At 42.4% G+C, this 20,419-nt stretch overlaps 1 protein-coding gene across 3 annotated transcripts in view; it reads right to left on the minus strand.

Annotated features, from left to right (window-relative positions):
- Positions 1-16,447, minus strand: part of CRADD (CASP2 and RIPK1 domain containing adaptor with death domain) — a 77,009-nt gene extending 60,562 nt beyond the window's left edge. Inside the window, exons 1-2 of one of the 3 annotated variants that reach the window (XM_032106954.1) lie at positions 16,309-16,447; positions 12,712-13,017 (exon numbers count right to left, since the gene is read on the minus strand). In XM_032106954.1, coding sequence (XP_031962845.1) covers positions 12,712-13,009 — 298 coding nt within the window. In that variant the 5' untranslated portion in view covers positions 13,010-13,017; positions 16,309-16,447. Of the gene's footprint in view, positions 1-12,711; positions 13,018-13,556; positions 15,751-15,817; positions 15,980-16,308 lie in introns of those variants that run through there. The other 2 variants (XM_032106952.1, XM_032106953.1) reach the window with 2 other exon arrangements.
- Positions 16,448-20,419: the final 3,972 nt, after the last annotated feature.

Genomic DNA, 20,419 nt, shown 5'->3' on the forward strand with positions numbered 1-20,419 from the left:
ACCAGGGGACCAGAGTCCACCAGTTTCATCCTTCCACAGCCCAAGACTGCTGAAATTACAGGGAGCACCCCAAAAGCTGCGATCCATACCGTACCTTACCTTTTAGCCTCAACCTTCCCTTCCCCATATTTCTCACATCTGCCTGCTCTTCCAGAGTGATCTAGGTTCTTCTCTAGGTTCTTTGGCAGCTAATTGGTCTCTGTTACTCCTCCCCGGCTACCCCTTCTCCCCTCCCTGTCACACCCCCTGGTTAAAGTATCATTGGTTACTGCGTGTTTTCCACACCTGCTTGTTGGGGTACAAAACCGTCCCGCAAGGCATGTGGCTTGTCTCTCTCCGTGGATTCTTACCCTGGAATAAACCCCTTTCCCACGAAGGAGAGTCCCTCCGCTCTATCCTACCTCCTTCGCGCACGCTGGCCATCGGGGCGCAAGGCGAACCCGAGCTGGGGATTCGCCCGTTCCTCTGCGTGCCGCAATTGGACTCCATCCGTCCCCGCTCGGGGCAGGCAGAAGATTGCTCGGTGCCTGGGACATCGTGCTAGCCGGCACAGGACCGAAGCAAGTTTACACTCCAATTATTCATGATATTAGTCTGAATAGAAAGGCACCACGCTTTTTCTCTAAACATTTGATGTTTATTCTTTACACTACTGTAGGTGGAAAATTGCAAAACAAAAGAAAAATGCTAACAGAACCCAAACAAGACACATACAACCATGCAGTATCGCCCTGGACTCCCTGGGCTTCCTTCAGTGGAAACACAGTTGGTTTCACTCCTACAGACTCTGTTTATATATACGTTATAGCCCAATCCTGTGGATAATTAAAGTAAACTTGGAGCAAGTAATCCAACTGAGGCCAATGAGCATGTTAACAAGTATACAGTCACACAAACAAATGTTTGCAGGTTGAGTTTGACAATAAAAATATATTAACTCAGACCTCTAAAACTAGCTATTCCAATTAAATTTTAGCAATGCACATGCTTCCACTAATTGGAATATGGTCAGCATGCAAGATGACTTTTGCCTTCTGGAGACTGAGGAGCTCCTCTCAGGACTTTGTCTTGTGCAAGGTATCCGATCAATGCAGTGCCAGGCCAGGAGCTGGACAACTTTATCTTATCTAAACAGAAGCATGGTAACAGCCTTTTAATAAACAATAGCCATTGGTGCTAAACAGGTATTACTCCTTTCTTCTTCTGTATTTCACCCCTTGGTCATACTGGAAGCTGAACAACCCCTAACATAAGGAACAACTTTAAAGAGACAAGTGAACTGTATGTATCTATCCTCTGCATAGGAAAAGAGTGTTGCACTTAGTTGAATAACTTAAAGATCCATTTAATACTGCTATTTATGAGAACTAGGATAAATGAAACATAAACAATGATAAATGAAAACAAGACTCTGAGTTACAGGGTCAAATCTATTCCATTCGGGTGCAAGGAGAGACACAGGTTTATCGTCAATCCCCTTATCCCAGAACAGGTCCAAATTATTTTCCTGAAATCCACGCACAGTCTCTGGGGAAACTTATGGGCATTAAGAAGGGGATTCACAAAGGCCAGCACATCAACTAAGAAGCTGCCTCAATTAGCCCAGGTGAAACAAGGAGAGGAACTCAAGCCCTGTCTCTTTCTAGGACTTAGAAGTTGTTCTTTCAACTACTGGAAAGGACTTTGTTCTACTCAAACTTCAATGTATGAGCTCTCTCTTGGAGCTAGGCCTCCACCAAGTATTTAGAAACACAGGTGAGGGAGCACTGCTTATATAAACCATAGATGAGCTTATTAGGGAAGTGTCTAAGACACTAAGCCAAAGAAGGTATCCTACCTGTTACACTATGGGGTCATATGAACATTACACTATTCCATGTGAAGAGCTGCACCTCACTGCCAGCAGCTGGCAGGGACACAGCCCTGTCTGATAGGTGTGTGCTGCAAACGCCCACGGGATTCGGCACCGTGGGTGAAATTGCTGGAGAAAGGCCTGGCCGTGTGTCCCAATAGCAGTGATGAGCGAGGTGTTGCACTGCTTGGCATGGCTCAGAGGCAGCCTGGGACCTATCCAGAGCAGCCTTTGAAGTGTCCGGGGAGCTCCGACGGCAAGAGCTGCATTGCCTGGGCACCTGGCTGAAGGCACTACCAGCAGCTTAGTGGGGAAAGATTTAAGGCCCCCCATTTAGGATCCAGGTGCCTGCAAGGAATGCCCCGAGAATCCTGAGTTCATTTCTACTGCAAACAGCTGGCTAGCATTTCTAGCCAGAATTAACCTGAATTTGCTTTTAAAACAAGCACTTTGCAGATATACTCATCAGATCCACCATGAGTACATGAACCAAGGGGATGAGAAGAGTGTTTTGCAACCCTAACTGCAGCAATCACTGTTCAAGAATATGAAGATTAAACTAATCTTATGTGGGATGTAGCAGAACTGGATCACAGAGAAATAAATGACTTTTTAATTAAATGGAAGAGGAGTATGAATAAAGAACATGCCAGTTTAAAAAGCTGAGCAAACAAAGCCATTGCCTACAGTGAATAAAATCACATTTAAATAAATACTTTCTTCACATAGAAGTACTAGAAAGTACTGGCTTTTCTTTTCATTCCAGCTTTTCTTTCTCAATGGTTACTTTGCTCAGGATTCCTACGCCCCTGTTAAAGGCAGCACCACCTGCCCATGGAGAGAGACTACCTGCCACCAGAGCCAGACAGAGATCCCCAGGGCTGGAAAGGGGCTTAGTCAGCCCTGTACGTCCTTTTACTCAATCCTACCACATATATTATTAGAAAGATCCAAAAACTGAAACAGGCTGTTTGTTAAAAAACTCAACATATTGTTAACTACAAACGAAAGCTAAGACTTTTCAAAGCATCTGCACAGGACTAAAATCGCCCTCTTTAAAGCCAAGTGGAACTTACCCTTGACCTTGACAGGAGAAGGGTTGAGCGAGCTTGGGTTAACTATGAATACTTTTTTAGATCTCAGACAAGGTGATGAAACAGTAAGATTAAGAAGGCTGACAGAAGAAGTGGTGCACTAATATTGATTTATTTACCTTGATCCAATGCATTAATGCTTATTTCCTGCACACACAAACCCTATAGCATAAATCAAATTGGCTCCCTCTCTAGATGTAAATTGGAAGAAATGCCGAAGCTTCACTTCAGTTTGCAGCAGTGGAGATCGTCAAAACACATGTGCAATTCTTTGCCAATACATCAATATATGAGGTTTTTTCATTTGCAAGGATGAATTACTCAGTTCCGAGTTTTTTCAGTTACTCTGGAGCATATGTTAGTGTGTATCTGAGGGGTACAAGGGACATTAATTAGCATCAACAAATTTATTCACAGGAAAAGTAAGAGCAAGAAGAAAAAGAGAAAATCTGACAGTATACTGGAACAACAGTCTAATGGGAAAAAGAAGCAACAAGATTGGTTTTCTGTTTACACAGACAGTTGCCAAGCAGATAAAAATTGGATTTGAAAGTCCTGTATACAAAACAATAAATCTCGTAGCAAGATGAACCGTATCACTTGGAGGTAACGAGTGATACTTGGGTGCTCTAGTTCTTCTTTACATAAACAAATATATCATTGTGAACAAATCAGGAATGAAAACTTAGTTGCATATGGCAGTGCAGGGAGGCCTTCATGATACATTAACCATGAGTAATTAACTGTATCCTAGAGGAACCTCCTGACCTTTGCCATCCAAGTGACATTTCCTGGTGAGAATTAAGTCGCACCACTGCTGATATTCTCAGTTGACAGGCAAAAGGAGCGTGGAGTCTAAACCAGTCATAGCGTTCCAGATGTGGAAGTTATTTTTCTTTGAAGGACAAGTCATGCTGCCATGTCAGTGCAGGGAAGACAGCATAGCACCCATTCTTTCACCAGAGAGAACATTTTAGTCATCAGTGGCAAGGCCTTTGTCCTACTCTGGTCAACAGGAGTCTGGCCTCTGACTTCACTGGAGACAGACTTTTACTGAGAGACACTACTTAGCATTTTTACTGACTTTGAGAGGCTATGCAGCCTCCACAACCCAGATAAGTTAAGGTGAATGTGTTGTCTGCTTGGTTGGTTTAACCATGAGTTAAATAGCATGCACAGACTTAATTTATGAAAGATGAGATTTTCCCCATGAAATGAAAACACAAAAAATAAACAAACATTTTCAGATGATGCTACAAGGCAATTAGGAAGGTGCTAAAAGAAGAGCTGGTCAGCTCTGAAGAAGAATCTTAATGAAGAAAAAAATTCATGAGAATAAGTCTACAGAATCTTAAGCAGGAAGTTTTCTCAGTTACTCTGGAACACATATTAGCATGTATCTATGGGCCACAAGAGCCATTAATTATGGACAGAATGCCTATACTGGTGATATAATGCAAAATTAACACCTGCATCTTCTTTTTTAAAGCTTACAAGTGGCTTTATCAAGCTGCAGGATCAAGTCCTTACAAGAAAGTTTCCAGTCTGCTCCAGAAAAAAAATTATCATTGTATGTACAAAGCTTTTTCAATGGTCCCAAACAAGACCAACTGTGGGTGATGCCATGATGATTTTTTGCCTTTTCTTTCATACCCCTTTTATATCTTTTACAACTTCTGTATTCTTAGTGTTTTTAGCCTACATTCTTAGACTTGTTTGTCAAGCTAGGAGACTAAACATTTAAAAAGCTTCGTAGTTAAAGATCAATATGCCCCAGACACCAAGGTCCTCTCCAGAACACATTTTGTAAACTAAGATAGAACCATCCAAGAGAAAGTTCCTTGGAGAGGAGGGCTCATTCGAGCCTCTCATTGGAGAATCTTTGATAAATATACTAATTAGTAAAACCTATAATGATATACCAGATCTTTTGGGGGGGGGTGCATTGCAGTGTGCATTTGGGTGCATTCAACCTGGATGTAGTGCACCTAAAGATCCTTAAAATAAATACAAAAGTAAAATCCCTTTTTTCCTTCTACCCATGTTTGACCCTTGATTTTAAGACTATGAAAAGGCATCATGGGAAGTAAGCAACAACTAACAAAAGATCTCAAGGATCATAGAGGATTGCATCTATGCATGTTTTTGGAAATATAAAACACAAGCACAATTTTATCATATTGTGATGCAAGTTGAGAAGAAAAATTGACAGAATAAAGGCATTTTGTCTAACGGAAGACTACAGGTCTTGAACTCTGTAAGCCATTTGGAATGGACATAGTCCAAGATGAGAAACAGTACTATAAGCTCTGGGAAATAGAGATATTTAAATAATCAGAGGGGGAAAAAAGCATTTATTTGCATGCAGCAGCATCCCTGATATGATGCTCATTTACATATATATGGATGTATGAATACATCCTTTCTGGGAAGAAAGGATTCCGAGATGGCAGGGTCCATTAATGGACAAAACCACCTCATTCTCTGGCCAGAGAAGGCTACATCTGTATTAGCAAGCAGTAAAGAGCAATAGGAGAGGAGTTATAGATTGATTCCGACCATGCTGAGTATCTGGTCTTTAGACTACACAGAGCTGGAAGGTTTAACTTCTGACTGGTTCTAGTCTGGTCCTATGGACTCTGTGAAGACCCAGAGACCATTTTCCAGTTTAGATTCACCTGAAAGGAATCTAATGCAAACACTTCCATTCACTTAAAAAACACATTCCTAATCGGAACTTTAAATCATCACAAATACACATCCAAAGTATCCTGTGTCAGCATCAGTTGTATTTGGAATAAAATCCCACATACTGAGTTCAGAGAGTTTGATGCCAAACTTACAGAATCACAGGAAAAATTAGGTTGGGAGGGACTTTTGGTGGTCATCTAGTCCAACCTCCTGCTCAAAGTAAGGCCAGTTTAAAAGTCTGATCAGGTTGCTCAAGCCCTTATACTATTGAGTGTTAAGTGTCTCTGAGGATGGAGATTCCAAATCCTCTTTGGACAACCCTACTTAGTCTGCAAACTCTTGTGGCCAGTGCTTAAACTGCCATGTGATTTTTTAAAATTATATTCAATCACACTTTCCATCATGACAACTTGTGGCTGCCACTTCTTTTCCTTTTGCAACACACCCATAGGGAGTGTCTGACTCCACCTTTTCTGAGTTTACTTGGCCTTCTATCCTCCAAGAACAAACTCAGTTGTTTCAGCCTTTCCCTGTAGTTTACATTAAACTAACCACTTTAGTGGTGCTTCACAGGACTCTAGTTTGTCAATCTTTCCCTTGTACTGGTGGCATAGAGTATTTTAAACACAGCCTTCTAGTACCAAGTATAGGGAAATAATCACTTCCCTCAGCCCGCTTGCTTTGCTCTTACTGAAGGAGTCTTGTGTGTGGTTAGTCTTCATCATCATACTTGTTGTCTATCAAGACAACCACCTTCTTTTCTCCAGATTTGCAACTGGCCAGTCAGTGCCCATCTTGTGTGATTTTGTGGGGATTTTGTATCCCAGGTGCAGGACTTTACACTTCCTTCTCCTGAATGTCATGAGGTTCTTGCTGGTCCATTCATCCAGCTTGCTGGCGTCCTTCTGAGACACAGTCCCACTCTCCTGTGTCAAATTATCTGCAGGGTTTGGAGTCATCCTGTGTTCCAGCTTCAGGCACCATTCAGAAAGTCATGGAACACTAACTGACAAGTGAGCAAACAAAGTTAATTTACCTACAAACTTCCTGAAGATAAAGTCCCTCCCATCACCCAGATCTCTGACAAAGAATTGGCCCCGCTGTCAGCCCTGAGGAACATAATTCCTAATTAGCCACCAGTTAGATGGACATCGAAGCTGAAGCCACGATCCTCTTAGACTGGTGGTCCAACCTTTCTTTCAACCGCTGTGAAGGTCACCCATTCACTCCATACCTTCCCAACTAGCCACAAGAACACTATGAGACTGTGCTGAAAGCCTTGCTGAAGTCAATTAAATGAAATCTGCTGCTGTCATTCACAGAGGCAGCTGTTTTATTATAGAAGGCAAGAATCAAGTTGGTTAAGCTTGATTTACCTGTGGTATACCCAAGCTGGCTGTTCCCAGTTACTTTACTGCATTTTGTGCATTTGGCTTACCACAGCCTACCAAACATGACAGAAAACAGCCTCTCAAATACATAGTCTGGCTCCCTCAGCTCTCTCAGATACATCCCATCCAGCTCCATGGATTTGTGGAGAACACTGCTTGGGCTCAATCCCTTCATATGGGATCACCGAGCTCCATAGTCATCCTTAATCTGCTGAAGTATTGTTACAACCATATGGGAGAGTAGCAAAGTCTGATGATTGGCCAGGTCTTGGCAACCTCTGTGATCCAGTCCTTGGGGAAGCAGCAAACTTTGTAAGGCATCAGGTCTGGTCAGCACATGGATGTCTCTACTTCCTACACCAGGGAGTCTTCAATACCAGTTACCCATTGCTTCCTCTTAGTGGCACTAGTTAAGAGTAGTTGATTGGGCACAGCTGGTCTAAACACCTCTCTTGCCAGAACTCACTCCTCCTTTCCTGTTTCCAGGTCTATACGTTTTATTAAATCTATATTATTATTACTAGCCTCACATACTTGTGTTCCTGAGGACAACACCAAGTATGGGTTTATCTTTCCATTAACTTACCTGAAAGAAACTGTTTGAGGCTGGAAACACTGCATTTCCTAACACTGATGCCTAAGATTCAGGCTTCTCAAAGTGAAAAACTAAGATGTAAGCAGCACAAAGCCAGGTACTTAGTCATGTGGCAAAAAGAGAAAGCAAGCAGATACTCCTTAAACTGAAAAAAAATAAAAAAAGAGAGAAAATCTATACACACATTAAACTAAAAATACACACACAGAACCAGAGAAGTCAATTACTTGTCCATGTTGTGATGCATACTGTTAATATTGAGTGTGTGCACATACCTTTAATGCCAGACTTCACAGGTCTCGCTGAAGCCAGGAACACAGCCAAAGCCATAAATGTAACACCCGATTTTCAGGGGAGATGGGAATGTGGAAAAGAGATTGGGAAATTCTCCTACGAGGATGCCTTTGAACTGCTCCAGATAACCAGAGAACATTTCCTGTAGCCTCCGGGCATTAGGATGTGGCACAAGTGCATTTCTTCATCTCCAGGTCAACCCAGCGAGGCCAACGCTGCTAAGCCCATCCCTTCCTTCAGACATACATGGGAGGAAACTCCCCCTTCTGCCACTGGACTATACAAGAGAGGGAAGGGAAAGAGAAGAAAGAAAAAAACCTACCATCTTCTGTCCACCATTTTAGAGAGAGAAAAGGGATTCCTCACCTGCTTTCCTATCTGATATCCAAATGGAAAAGGCAAGAGATCAGGCTGTTTCCTCACTGCATTAAATGGGAGAAAAAGCAGGATAGAAAGAGGGCAGGAAGCAGCCAACAAAAGGTAAGAAGAGATACTAAAATTCCCCATATACAAATGCTTTCGCATTTGAATCCAAATTCTTAGAAATCCACAACCCAGCTGTGGAAAAAGGACTTTGGGAAAGCTGGGAGGGGATGGAAGGATATCTGGCTTTCTCGGCATAAGTACATGTTTTGCTTTGTTTTGTATTTGCATGCTTCATCCAAAGTGTTACACAACATGAAGCTTTATATAGCTATACAACAACACACACTCCCCACACATCCAGGGAAAAACCTCAACCACACTAAAATCTGTGTAAATGAAAAAACCTCACCCAAGTCTAGCAGGACACTAATGTTGGCTAGGTACCACAACAAAATTATGCATTAGAAACTATTCCCTGCCTAGTTGTGAGAGTACAGCTTTCCCATGGCAATTCTGTTGCCCTAAATTCACTACCATTTGCCAGATAGCAACAGCTGCTCCAGGATTCCTTTGGCAAACACCGTATCTCACTTTTTTGTTCTCAGTATGCTGCAATTTCCTGGGGAATGAAGAAATCATCTATACTACAAAGAGGTGCAGTATTAACACTTTTAGAAGCAAATTATTTTACAGCACATGTATTATGGAGAGAAATATAATACTTAGGCTGAGAAATTCCCAAGGGGAGTGAGATTAGAAAAACAATCTGATAAACAAACACCATCAAAACTTGTATTTTTTTTATTCAGTGCAAAAAATACTGGGTAACTGTTGCTGTGTGCTGTTCCTAGAAAGAAGGGAATTCTGTTGCCAACAGCTGTAGTTTTTTGTAGGAATTATAAGACTATACTGAAGATTTATGTTCCTGACAAAGGCATAAAGTTATCCAAACTAGGGCAGAAAAACCAGAATAGTCTTTTCCCAGTGAAACAGACACACATTACTTTTGTTAACTCTTACTACGGCAGTAGTTTTGATCTTCAAAACCAGAAACTCATGCTGTGTTTGATGTTTACAATGATTAAGTCTTGCAATGCCACTCTGCACAGGGTGAACTGGTTTATCACAGGTTGTTATACAAGCAAGATAGATACCCTATCACCTTTAAATCAATTAAAGCCATAAATACCTCCAAAAGCACATGACTTTAGACTTCCTTCTTGAGATTTTGGGGTTTTACAACTACACTTTCCCTAGCTTATAAAAAGGTTTCCTCAAAGCTGTGGCCATCTGACAGATCCATAGGAGAGAGGAGAAAGGGGACCCTAGGCAAAAGGCTGTCCTTGCATAAAGTAAACAAGCAAGGGGAAGAAATCTTCGGTCTCTTTGCTTCAGTTACACAGATGCAAGTGGCCCTACCTGCCTGCATATCACCCTCCTGATTCTCAAGGAAAAACTATTCCTCATGCTCTGCAGGATTAAGGTCTTCTGTGTTCATCGGAACTACATCAGATAACAGTATACAGAACTATTATTTTTAAGTCAACTGACATTCAGCAATAAGACTCAGGACATCAGAGATTTTAAAGTTCATTTATTTGCAAGCAGCCAAACAGCATAGTCTGGGTTGAATCCCAGGCCAATTTACAGTTCCACTCCATGCTGTTCCATGAACGTTACACTGAGCTACACAACTTGGGAATCAAAAAATCCATTGCCTTGAAAGAATTTGCTCAAAGACTCACAATGAGTCAGTGGCAGTGTCTTGCCTAGATCTCAGACTTTGGCTTCCATTTTGTAGCCGCTTGGTCCACCAGATCATATTTATACAACATCAACAAAAATATTTTTATTTCTGACCTTCTGAAATTGCTGTTTGTTTGATTTGTTGGTTTGGGCTTGTTTTTTACTAGGAAAAGAAAAAAAATTGAAGTTTCTAAATAATTATAGTTGTGATTTCTTTTTTAACAAACTATACTTCTCAGCTGAAGGAAGCATAGAAAGCCTGAACTCTTTGAACAAAATGCAAAATAATTCAGAGGCCTACACAAAAAATCACTGTGTACATGCCAGTTTCCAGGTTCAGATAGACATAATCTAATAGTCTATTTAGTTACTGACTCGAAAAATCCTACATGTAATCACTGAGAAGCAAAAGACTAAAATAAAACCTTTCTTCAAGGATCAACTTGCTACCACTCCTTAGTTCTGCAAAAGGGTCTGTAAAACTGAGGATATTTTCCTTGAGCTAACAGAATTTTAATTGAGCATAAGCAAGTGAACAGAAAGTGTTCCATTTCCATAGTATATACGATTCAAAGAAAAAAAAGTTTTAAAAATCTGGGGACATACTTCCATTTTAAAAGTTTTAAGGTCTAAAAGAAGGATGGTGTGTATGTGGCAAGCTTTTTTTACCACAACTGGCTTCTTTAAAACAGATTACCATTGACAAATAATCAGTTATAATAATAGTTTCCAATAAGGCAGAAGTTATCTAGCATGGCACTAGGGAACACATTTAATTTTAAATATGCTTATAGTTTTATTAGAGGACATGGCTTTTTCCATGCTTAAGGCTAAGCATATGTTCATGTATTCTGCCAAGACAAAAGCTTCGAAGTCTGTTGTTAGAATGCAAAGCGAAGCTTTTTATCCCAAACCACATTTTCTTGCATGTAATCAGCGCTGATGATGCCACCATAGTTTCCAATTCATTCCAGGCCACACTCAGCATTTATGAGGGCACAGATGGTGCTCTCTTTCTTTGGTTTCTAAAGAACATGCCTAAATATTAAAACAAACTTGGCTTTCTGCCTCTTATCCTGTTCTTATACTCTGTATTGCCACCATAAAAATAACATTAACCTTTGATCTAATCTGGAAGCCTTTTCTAATTTACACGCAAAATTTGGCAATAGGACTATCAAGTGCAGTCAGCCCACTCAAAACCAGAGAACCTGATATGCAGAAATCCAGCACATTAGTCACAAGTGATCAAAAGCGGGAACAAGCAACCCACAAAACAATCAAAACAAAAACTGGTAACAATTTTTTCAGTAACAAACTACATGATCCCGACTGTATTTAATGGCTGTGTGTTTCTGGAACTGTAAGGTTATTCACCAGCTTAAGCAGCAATTATCAAACAAAGAGGCCGATTTGTAAGGCAAATAAAGAGCATCAGCATGACAGTATTTGTTTCAAGTGAGCAAGGCCTTTTCCAGCACACTCAGTGCCCTGGTTCGCATTATGCTGAGAACTTGCAGGAAGCATAGGACATTTATTCCCAAATTTTGAAAATTATTTACTCATTTCCAAACACGCACACAGCAACATACACAGAGACCAATAGAAAGACCAGCTGTCTGGATATGCCATTACTAAGGTAAGATAATCTCAGATTTGTCCAGCAGATCTTGACAAAATGTTCTTGAACATGCAGCTAACTGAGACGCAGGTGCACATGATGGTCAATGGGTCTTAGCCACCCTTCTTCACAGGCTTTCAGTCTCACGCAAAGCACACTGACACTGGAAAAATGACATGTCATGTGCATCAAAATATGGATGACCAAACTCAAATGGGGGTACACCAGAGGGCGAGGGCTTGGAGAAAGATTAATCAGACTGCTTGGAAAAGATGTTCCCAAGTGAGGACTATTTCACTACCTCGCTGGTAACATGAGGTTACCAGCCAGTGCACGCTGCCACACTCTGGGACAAGAAATGTGCATTTTAAGCAGTTGTCTTGACTTCCAAACAGCTCAGCTATTGCATGCATAGATTGGTAAAGAAATCACTTCTGAACAAACATCAAGTCTAGAAAACTAGTTTTAGAAGTACATTTAAATACCAAAAAGCCAGAGATTATACTAAATAATCAGTTAGCTCCCACGTTTGTTTTGAAAATAAGCAGGGGCTAGTAATTTTGCAAGTAATGATCCTAGATATTTGCACTCCAGTGCATATAATAAACTAAATTAATCTAAATTAGCATATTAAGTCAAAATTACGTTAAAAGCATAATAAAAGTAAACAAATAAAAACTCTGTAAATATAAATGATTCAGGAAACAAACACACATAAACTAAACAATAACTGGATATGGATGGCAAAGACACTGTTCTGCAGCCAGTCAAAACTACTTTTTATAGTCCGTTCCCTTTGAGGCAATGGATTATGGGTCCTCCTATATCCCAGCCTCTCCCAAGGTAGCCCCTCCTACTGTCTCCTTGTCTCCTGAAACTCAGCCCTGCTCTTGTCCCAAACTTTGAAATATTTCCTGGTGTTTGAGTGGCTTCCAGGAAATTCAGGCTGCTCCCTTTTCTTGGTATCATGAGTTTACACAACGCATAACTTGAAATTTCTGTTTAAAATTATGGCTTGAGAACAAGCTTCGAAATACCAGCAACAGCAATCCTGGCCTTACCTGAAGGATCTTGTATTGTCATTTCCTTACGCTTCAGTATCAGCTTGTCTTTAACCCATGGGAACTCCTGTAAGGAATCCAAGAACACATCAAAAGCTCTGGGTCCTCTGGTGGGGAGAATATCAAGGAGCATCATGGTTTTCCTCTGACTAGTGGTTTGGGCTTTTATTTCTTGAACATGACTGTCTGTGAGAATCCCTTCTTGGTAGAGATACTGAATAACAAGTCCATCTACCAGCACCTCTGTGCAGAGCTCCAGGCGCAGGGAGCGTAAAAGCTGCTTGTCTCTGGCATCCATCTGGCAACCTAGAGTGTGTGAAAAGGAGTAAGGAAATGAGTGAAGATTAAAATACTTCAACCTTTAACATCCAGAAGTGATATTTGAACATCCAAAAGTGATGTTTGACACCTGCCAACCTTTAGAAAAAAACTCCAAACTCAGAATCATCAACCTGGCAAAACTACTAATGATCCCCATCATCTTCTTGCCACTCAGATTTCACTGTCTCACAAGGTGAAATGATGCAATTTCTGGGAAATACTAGACAGGAATAGAACATTTGGCATTGCAAAGACCAGTCCTTTGCTGCAGTGAAACCCGTGCCAAGTAATCCTGCTTATTAACTGGTTAAGGTCCATACTAAAGGCAGCTAGAGCATTTGCCAATCCTTAAGAGACACTAACCCCCCAAAATTAAAGAGACGTCACACCTGACCACTGATACAATTACAAAAGCAGCAGCAGGACTGGTAGATGCATCACAGCCAGGCAGCAGCAGGGACAGAATCAGCAGGTAGCTTTGACCTATGCGATGCACTTGAAGTTTAGGAGCAGTAGAAACATACCTTACGACCAGGTCGTTCTCACCCTTGAATCATCCTGGAAGACTGCTCTGGAACTCTACTGGTCTGATGAGAAGAAACTTGAGTTTCCATCTCAAATTTATACACCTTCTATATATAGGCATTTGTTCTGCCAAAACTGCTCCTTAAGTAGCTCTTCTTCCTCTCTTCTAATGTGTTCACAGGAAGTGGTCAGATGCCCTCTGCCAGCTTCCAACTCACTTGACTAACACTCTGACTAGACAAAAGCTGAAAAAGATGCATTTTATAGCCACTCTGCAAAAGACTAGTCAAGGTCCAGAGAGACCAAGCAGCTCACCCAAGATCAAGTCAGCAGTCCATGCCAGAGCTATGAACCAAACAAAGTGTCTAGTCTAGTCTAGTCCTTAATGACAAATATATCCCTGGGCCCATTAATGGCACTGGAAAAGGAAAATGACAGAACAACACAATTAAATACTTCCTCATTACTAAGTAATGAAGTCAAAAACGGCAGCAGGTGTTAAGTGTGATTACCAAGAGGGTTTCTCATAATTAAACTAGACACTGCTGTTTGAACTGCTAGACCTTGCAGAAACTCTACTTCATTCAGCTTGAGGAATTTTCAAAGCTTTTGCATGAAAGCTGATGGAGTCTTTTTATCATCACAGGTGCCTGACTCCCAGGGCCCCATCAAAGATTGTTTCATTGGGCTGGTTGTTAAAATCTAGGACAGGTGACCAACAGAACATATCGGCATGTAAATGGCACCTGGGACAGAATGCAAGAGCACAGTGCCATGAGAGAGAGACTGGAAAACCCTGTGACATCCTCTGACAAAGCTACTTTCCAAAAACGTTTCCATCAAGTGCCAAAAGCGCGGCTGGGAAGCAGCTTCCTGGAGGACTCCATCTTTCCTGGGTTATCCAGAGCACTTCTCATCTACTGAAGTGAATTTCAAGGTGCTTACCTTCTGTCTAGGGATCACGTGGGAATCAAACAACTGCTATGCCAGCCCACAGCCCTAAGAAATGCTAGTTTGCTACGCATAGTTCAAACGTCAAGCTCCATCATGGACTGAGACAGTAGTGCAAGCAAAGAGATGGAAAAAGAGCAGGCAAGAAGGAGAACTGGATTTTCCCACTTGATGTTAGGATGCTAATTTTGGAGAGGTGAAGCTGAAGATTCTGGTCTCCAATGCATAGTACCTTTACACTGCACGAAGCAATCTCTGAACTAAAGCAAAATTCAGGCAGGAAATCCTACCACTTCTTCCTTCTAGGAGAACACCCCTGAGCTCATTAAGCACTTGCAGAGTTCAATATAGGCATCCAGCAGCACCTCTGAGGGTGTCATCTCAACCCAGGCAGAAAACTGTTTCAGATACTACAAAATTTTTGTGTTTCACATTCTGAATGGGCCCCGAGAGTCCCCGTTCAGGAGCCTCCTCACATGCTGGATGAGGAACATTGAGTTCTCCAGTCACTGTACAGCACTTGATGAGTTCCTCTTCTTCACAACCAAAGCAGCCAACACTTTTCAAAAATAAAGCTCTTACAAACCATCTCAGTTTGCACCTTTGGGCAATGGAAAATGCCTATCAAGCTAGGAATCTGAAGGGGAAATTTCTGCTGAAAAAGGCCTTTGGCTTGCTGATTGCAGAATGCACACGACTGGGGGTTTAAAGTCCTGGCACTGACCTGGTAAACTTCCAGGATGGGGCATACTGATTTCTAAGGTCTTTTAAAAGATTAAGTATTTCTTTGTGTGTGTTTACTGTGAGAAGGAAATATCTGAGTTAGAAACTGAGCATCTAGATATGGAAATATATCAGGATTTTGGTGTGCAACAGTGTTGGGGCAGAGTTTAGTGTAACATAGAACAAACTTAAATTCATTTTAATCACAGTCTATATCTAGGGATCCAAAGTAAGCTCTGAATTGGATTTCGTTTAGTAATTTTGCAGAAAATGAAAAATATGAGATGTCCATTTACCCAAAAGATGACATGGCTCAAACATCCCCCAGATACTTCTGAAAATGGATCATTTCTATTATAAAGCCAAATTTTAAGAAACAGCCCACATCCTGCTGAATGAGCACAGTCCTTGACTCATCACCACACCAACACAAGCAGGTTCGCATTTTTCTGGATCTGACAGAGGAACTGTCCATGAACGGGGATAAAACTTTTGATAAGACCCCTTCTGACGCTAAAAAAGGCACATTCACTTATTTTTTTGTTAGAAACATTTCACCCTTTTCCGGAACACCAACTGCACTCACCTGCCTAAGCCATGAGTGATTCTGGCTATTCACAGCAAGCCTACGGGTTAAAAATCCTACCACCACCCTCCCCCGCCAAAAAAAAAGCAAGTTTTGCTTTTAACGTCTTCCCTGCCGAGGTCTGGCAACTGCTGCTCCTGTTACAGCCAGGAGCCAGCTGCCCGCACCCCGGCCCGAGCCCCCGCAGGCAGCTCCAACCCCCGACCTTCCTCCCCTCCCGGCCTCCCTCCGGGCAGGGCTGCGGCAGCAGAGGCGGCCCCGCCGCCCCGGCCCAGCCCTCCCGCGGAAGCCCGGCCCCTGCCCCGGCTCCGCAGCGCTGGGGGTGCCGCCGAACGGCTCCTGGGCACCGCTCTCCCGCTTCCCCCTCGGCGGCGCCTGGGGCGGGATGGGACGGGACGGGACGAGCCACGCCGAGCGGGGCCGTCGGCAGCGCCCGGCCGAGCGAGCGAGCAGTGTGCGAGGAGCGCCCGCCGCCCCCGCCCCGTACTTACACGAGGGGAACGGGAAGCTACCCAGGGCGCCGCGGCGCCCGCGGAGCCTGCGCGGGGAGCACCATCTTTGTTGAAGGCAAGAGGGCTCCGCCGGAAGCCGCCGCCGCCGCCGCCCTGCTGCGGGCCGGCCGAGGAGGGGCGGCCGCTGCGGGCCCGCCGGCGCGGGAGGGGCCCGCGGCCGCCATGTCAGCTGCGGGCAGTCGGGCCCCAGCAGCCGCGCCGGCAGCGGCCGCGGCCCGCCCGGCGAGGGGCCCGGCGGTGCGGGCGGCCCGGGGGTGCCGCCGCTGCTGCTCGGTGCCGCAGCCGGGGCGGGGACGGGACGTGTCTCGGCCGAGGAGGCGCCTTTCCCGGAGTTCGGAGGACCTGCTGCGCTCTCAGTCTGGGTGGTGGGGGTGTTTAGTGAGAGGAGGGGTTGTATCTAAAAGTAAATTAGAAATTACGAAATTGCAGCTTTAATGACACTAGGAAGAGCTGGTCTCATTACTCTCTAGGGATACTGGTTCCTATTTGTGAGTGTGCACTAAGCTGAACTTCGTGCTGCTGCTGGTATCGTCATATCAAACACAGAGCAGTATTATATCGAATACTATACATATTTATCTTCATTACTTTCATCTGAACAGCCTAAAAATGAAGAAACTTTAATAGATTAAAACCATTTATTAAAGTAAGAGCCGGCCTGTGTCTACCACAGTGCTATGCACATTCTTGTTGTTTTATTCCTCTGTTACTGAAGACTGTATTATGCGCATCATTTTATATGGATATCTGGAACCAAAGTACGGTAGAAAAGAGAGGACTGTGATTCATAGAGGTGTAGAAATGAGGCGGTGTCACTTTCAATCACACATCATGGAATAACTTTTTTCCATCTTTGCATGGGTGTCAGGTGTCACACGGGATTGAGTGGTGTCAGCCCTTTTTCTTGCATGTCGGGACCGCAATAGCGATGAAAGGAAAGAAAAAAAAAAGATCTTCCAGTGCTGGAACGTACTACCTTGAAGCTGCAGGCAACCACAGCAAGCTGGCTCTGGTCTGCACAGCATGCTAATACCTACCCTCTGGAAAAGCAGGAAAGGTGGTTGCTGCAGCTGCTGCTAGAAACGTTGTCACCTTGTGAATCCCATTTGTACACTCTGTTTAGACTAATTATACAGATTTAAGGGTATTTTAAATATTTGAGGGTGTTTGGAGTCTTGTTATGGAAACCTTTCCATGCCTTTCCTAGGTGCTGTACGCAGGAAATACTTGCCATGGAAAAATGTAACCAAAAGTATTATTGGTAGAGCTCACATACTGCCTATGCTTAACGTATTTATCTACAAGATTTTACATAAAGATATGCAGTCACACTCAGGAATCTTAAATCCTTTTCATTTGATTTTCCTGTGGCTGACAGTTGAGAATTTATGTGGACGCAGAATGTAAATCAGTCTTAAAGGCAAAGTGTGTGTGCTGGTTCTAAGAAATGTTTAAAAAAATAGATACATTTGTCATGTGGCCAGCTTCTGCAGAGATGCTACTTATTTGGCAATTTTAAAGCAGTGTTTTGGTTTGATAACACTTTTATCTCTAATTATTTCCAGGTAATAAATTTGATGCAGGGTTAAATTGCTTGTGGATAATTGATAAATAATATCTTATTACAATACATCTGATAAACCAAGGTAAACATTTTTTGTCTCAGGCTCACATGTTAGTCTTCTAGGAACACAGACATAAAAAATCTAAATACTCCTCTGGGTTGTTTCAGAGCAGTGCATTGACATATTTGACAACACTGGAAACCACACAAGTAAGTCATCGTCGCTAATTCGAAGACAAGAAGTATGCTGCTGTTGTAGCCAAAGTACAACTGAGGTGGTTTTAAATTTTCTTGTCATGAAGTTTGTAGTATTAGTTGTGAGAAAATGCATTTGTAAACAGCACAGAGCAGCACCAGGGAGCAGAGACACCACAAACCGTCTGTGCGATCGTTCCTCGGCACAGCACTACACAGCTACTGAAAGCTTCCTTTCCCGGCTCCTTGTACTTCTGAATGTCAGCGTTGCTTTTTTTTTTTTTCCCCCTCCAGTCATGATCTAAGAAACTGCATTATATCTGGAATTGGAGTGACCAAACTTGGAGACTTCAGAGAATCACATCATTGCAATCCTGACAGCTGTTTTTAATTGCAGACAATGTGGCTGCATTTTAAAATAGAAAATTAGGACAAGGAGTTACGTCACTTGCATTTACTATATCTTTTTGCCAGATGAGGCAATTAGGTTTTTTTTATTTTATACTATCCAAGAATGTCTTAGAAAGTTAGCAAAACATATGGATATGCATAGAGCACCTCCAGATTCCACTCAAGGAAATTATAGCAGTTATACAGCCAGCATTTGGTCACGCATTTGCTTGCAGTCTGAACTGAGATAGAAAGAAGGAAAGCAGTGAAAGGAAACAGATAAGCCTAGGAAGGAAGAAGACAGCACCAGAGGTCCAAGTCTGATTAAGGGAAAATCTGATGTTTCCTTTTCCTTCCACTAGTAAATAACTAGTGCTGTAAATTTATTTAGTGGAAACTGTAAATATGCTACTGGTGTTTTGGGTTCATCTTTAGCAATGCAGCCCTGGTTTTGATTACATAGTACAGTTACAGGATAAGGATGGACAGAGTTAATACTTTAAGTCCAAGGAGAGAAACCCTTAAATTCTTTATTTTGGTTCCATTTGGGTTCAGCCCTTGCTAAAGTTCTTCCAGTTCAGTTCTGTTCCAAGTTCAACAAAACTTCAGAGAGGTGGTTTGCACTACCTGTATGTCTGGCATGTAGGTGAAACTATTCCAATTTTAAGGACAAATACATACATACATTTTTTATATATTTGAGCCAGTTTGGTGTCAACTCAATGCCCCAGTAACTGACTGCTCAGACCTCAAAGCTAACCATGTAGATTAAAAAAGTATTTCCTAGACTTTGCAGATCAGTGGACCATGGTCAGTCCTGCACATCAGTATCCTCAGACTTCTAGTCTTAAAAGCTTGTTCTGTCTGGTTCTGCAGATTGAGGAGCCATCAGTGCTCATCTGGCCACACTTTCAAGGACTGCTGAATTCAGGGTCACGAGTCGAAATCTGTGGGTACCAAGCTAAGCAGTATCTCTTCTGACAACGCTATTCACTTTACATGTTGGTTATTCCAAGTCATAATCCCAGATTTTTACATTCATTATACACTTTCTAAAAACACACTTAAAAGTCACAAATCTTTTTGGAAACTGTACCAGTATAATGAGATTTTTTAAAAATGCTTTTGAGAGAATCCTTTATGCTAATTAGAGTCAAGCTGTGTCCAAGCATGTATGTATTTTGTTTTCGACAGACTAGTTTGTTTTGTGCTGATAACAAGAGGCCAAATGTGTTCTCAAAACTGGCGCAAGCAGATTTAATCTGTTAGGATTATGCTGTTTTCAATTGTCTGTAGGACAGCATTCCAGCTTTAGGGACAAAAGAAAAAATAGTGAGCCTCTAGATTAGTTTATTAAAAACACATCTAATTGGTTAAATCTCTCACAAAACCTCAGAAATTAAGAAGGGGAAAGAGAAACATATATTATATGCTTGCCTGTCAATTTTAGAAAGAAGAGCACATAAAACATTACTGTAAGTGATGCATCTCAAAAACAGTGTTAAAATGTAAGTCAGGGTGAGCCAAACTAGGTGGCCTGAAGACCAGATGAGGGTCTTGCAAACCATTGCTGTCTGCTGCTGTCCCAGGCAATAACCCCTTCCCTTCCTCCCTCTTCTCTTCCTCCTCACCCTGCTCCCCATTGCACTCCCCTTTGCAGCTGTGGGCCTCCGTAATGCCAACATCCAAGTCTCCTGTGCCAGTCACTGAAAACCAGGCTGATGCCAAGAAAGGGAAGGGTTTGGTATAGAAAGTTTGCCCAGACTGTAGACCAAAGCTTAGGCATGCTGTGCTGGGTGCCAGCAGGATTTGAGGGCACTAGGCAGTCAGTTGGGAAGGGGTGTGACTCTTCAGGTGGCATTTGCTACTAGAAAAATGATTCCTTAGCACTCCTAAAAAAAGATGATGGGCAGGACTGAAACACATCACTGAACAGGATCA

Source organism: Corvus moneduloides, chromosome 4 (genome assembly GCF_009650955.1).
Source record: "Corvus moneduloides isolate bCorMon1 chromosome 4, bCorMon1.pri, whole genome shotgun sequence".
Classification (NCBI taxonomy): Eukaryota; Metazoa; Chordata; class Aves; order Passeriformes; family Corvidae; genus Corvus; species Corvus moneduloides.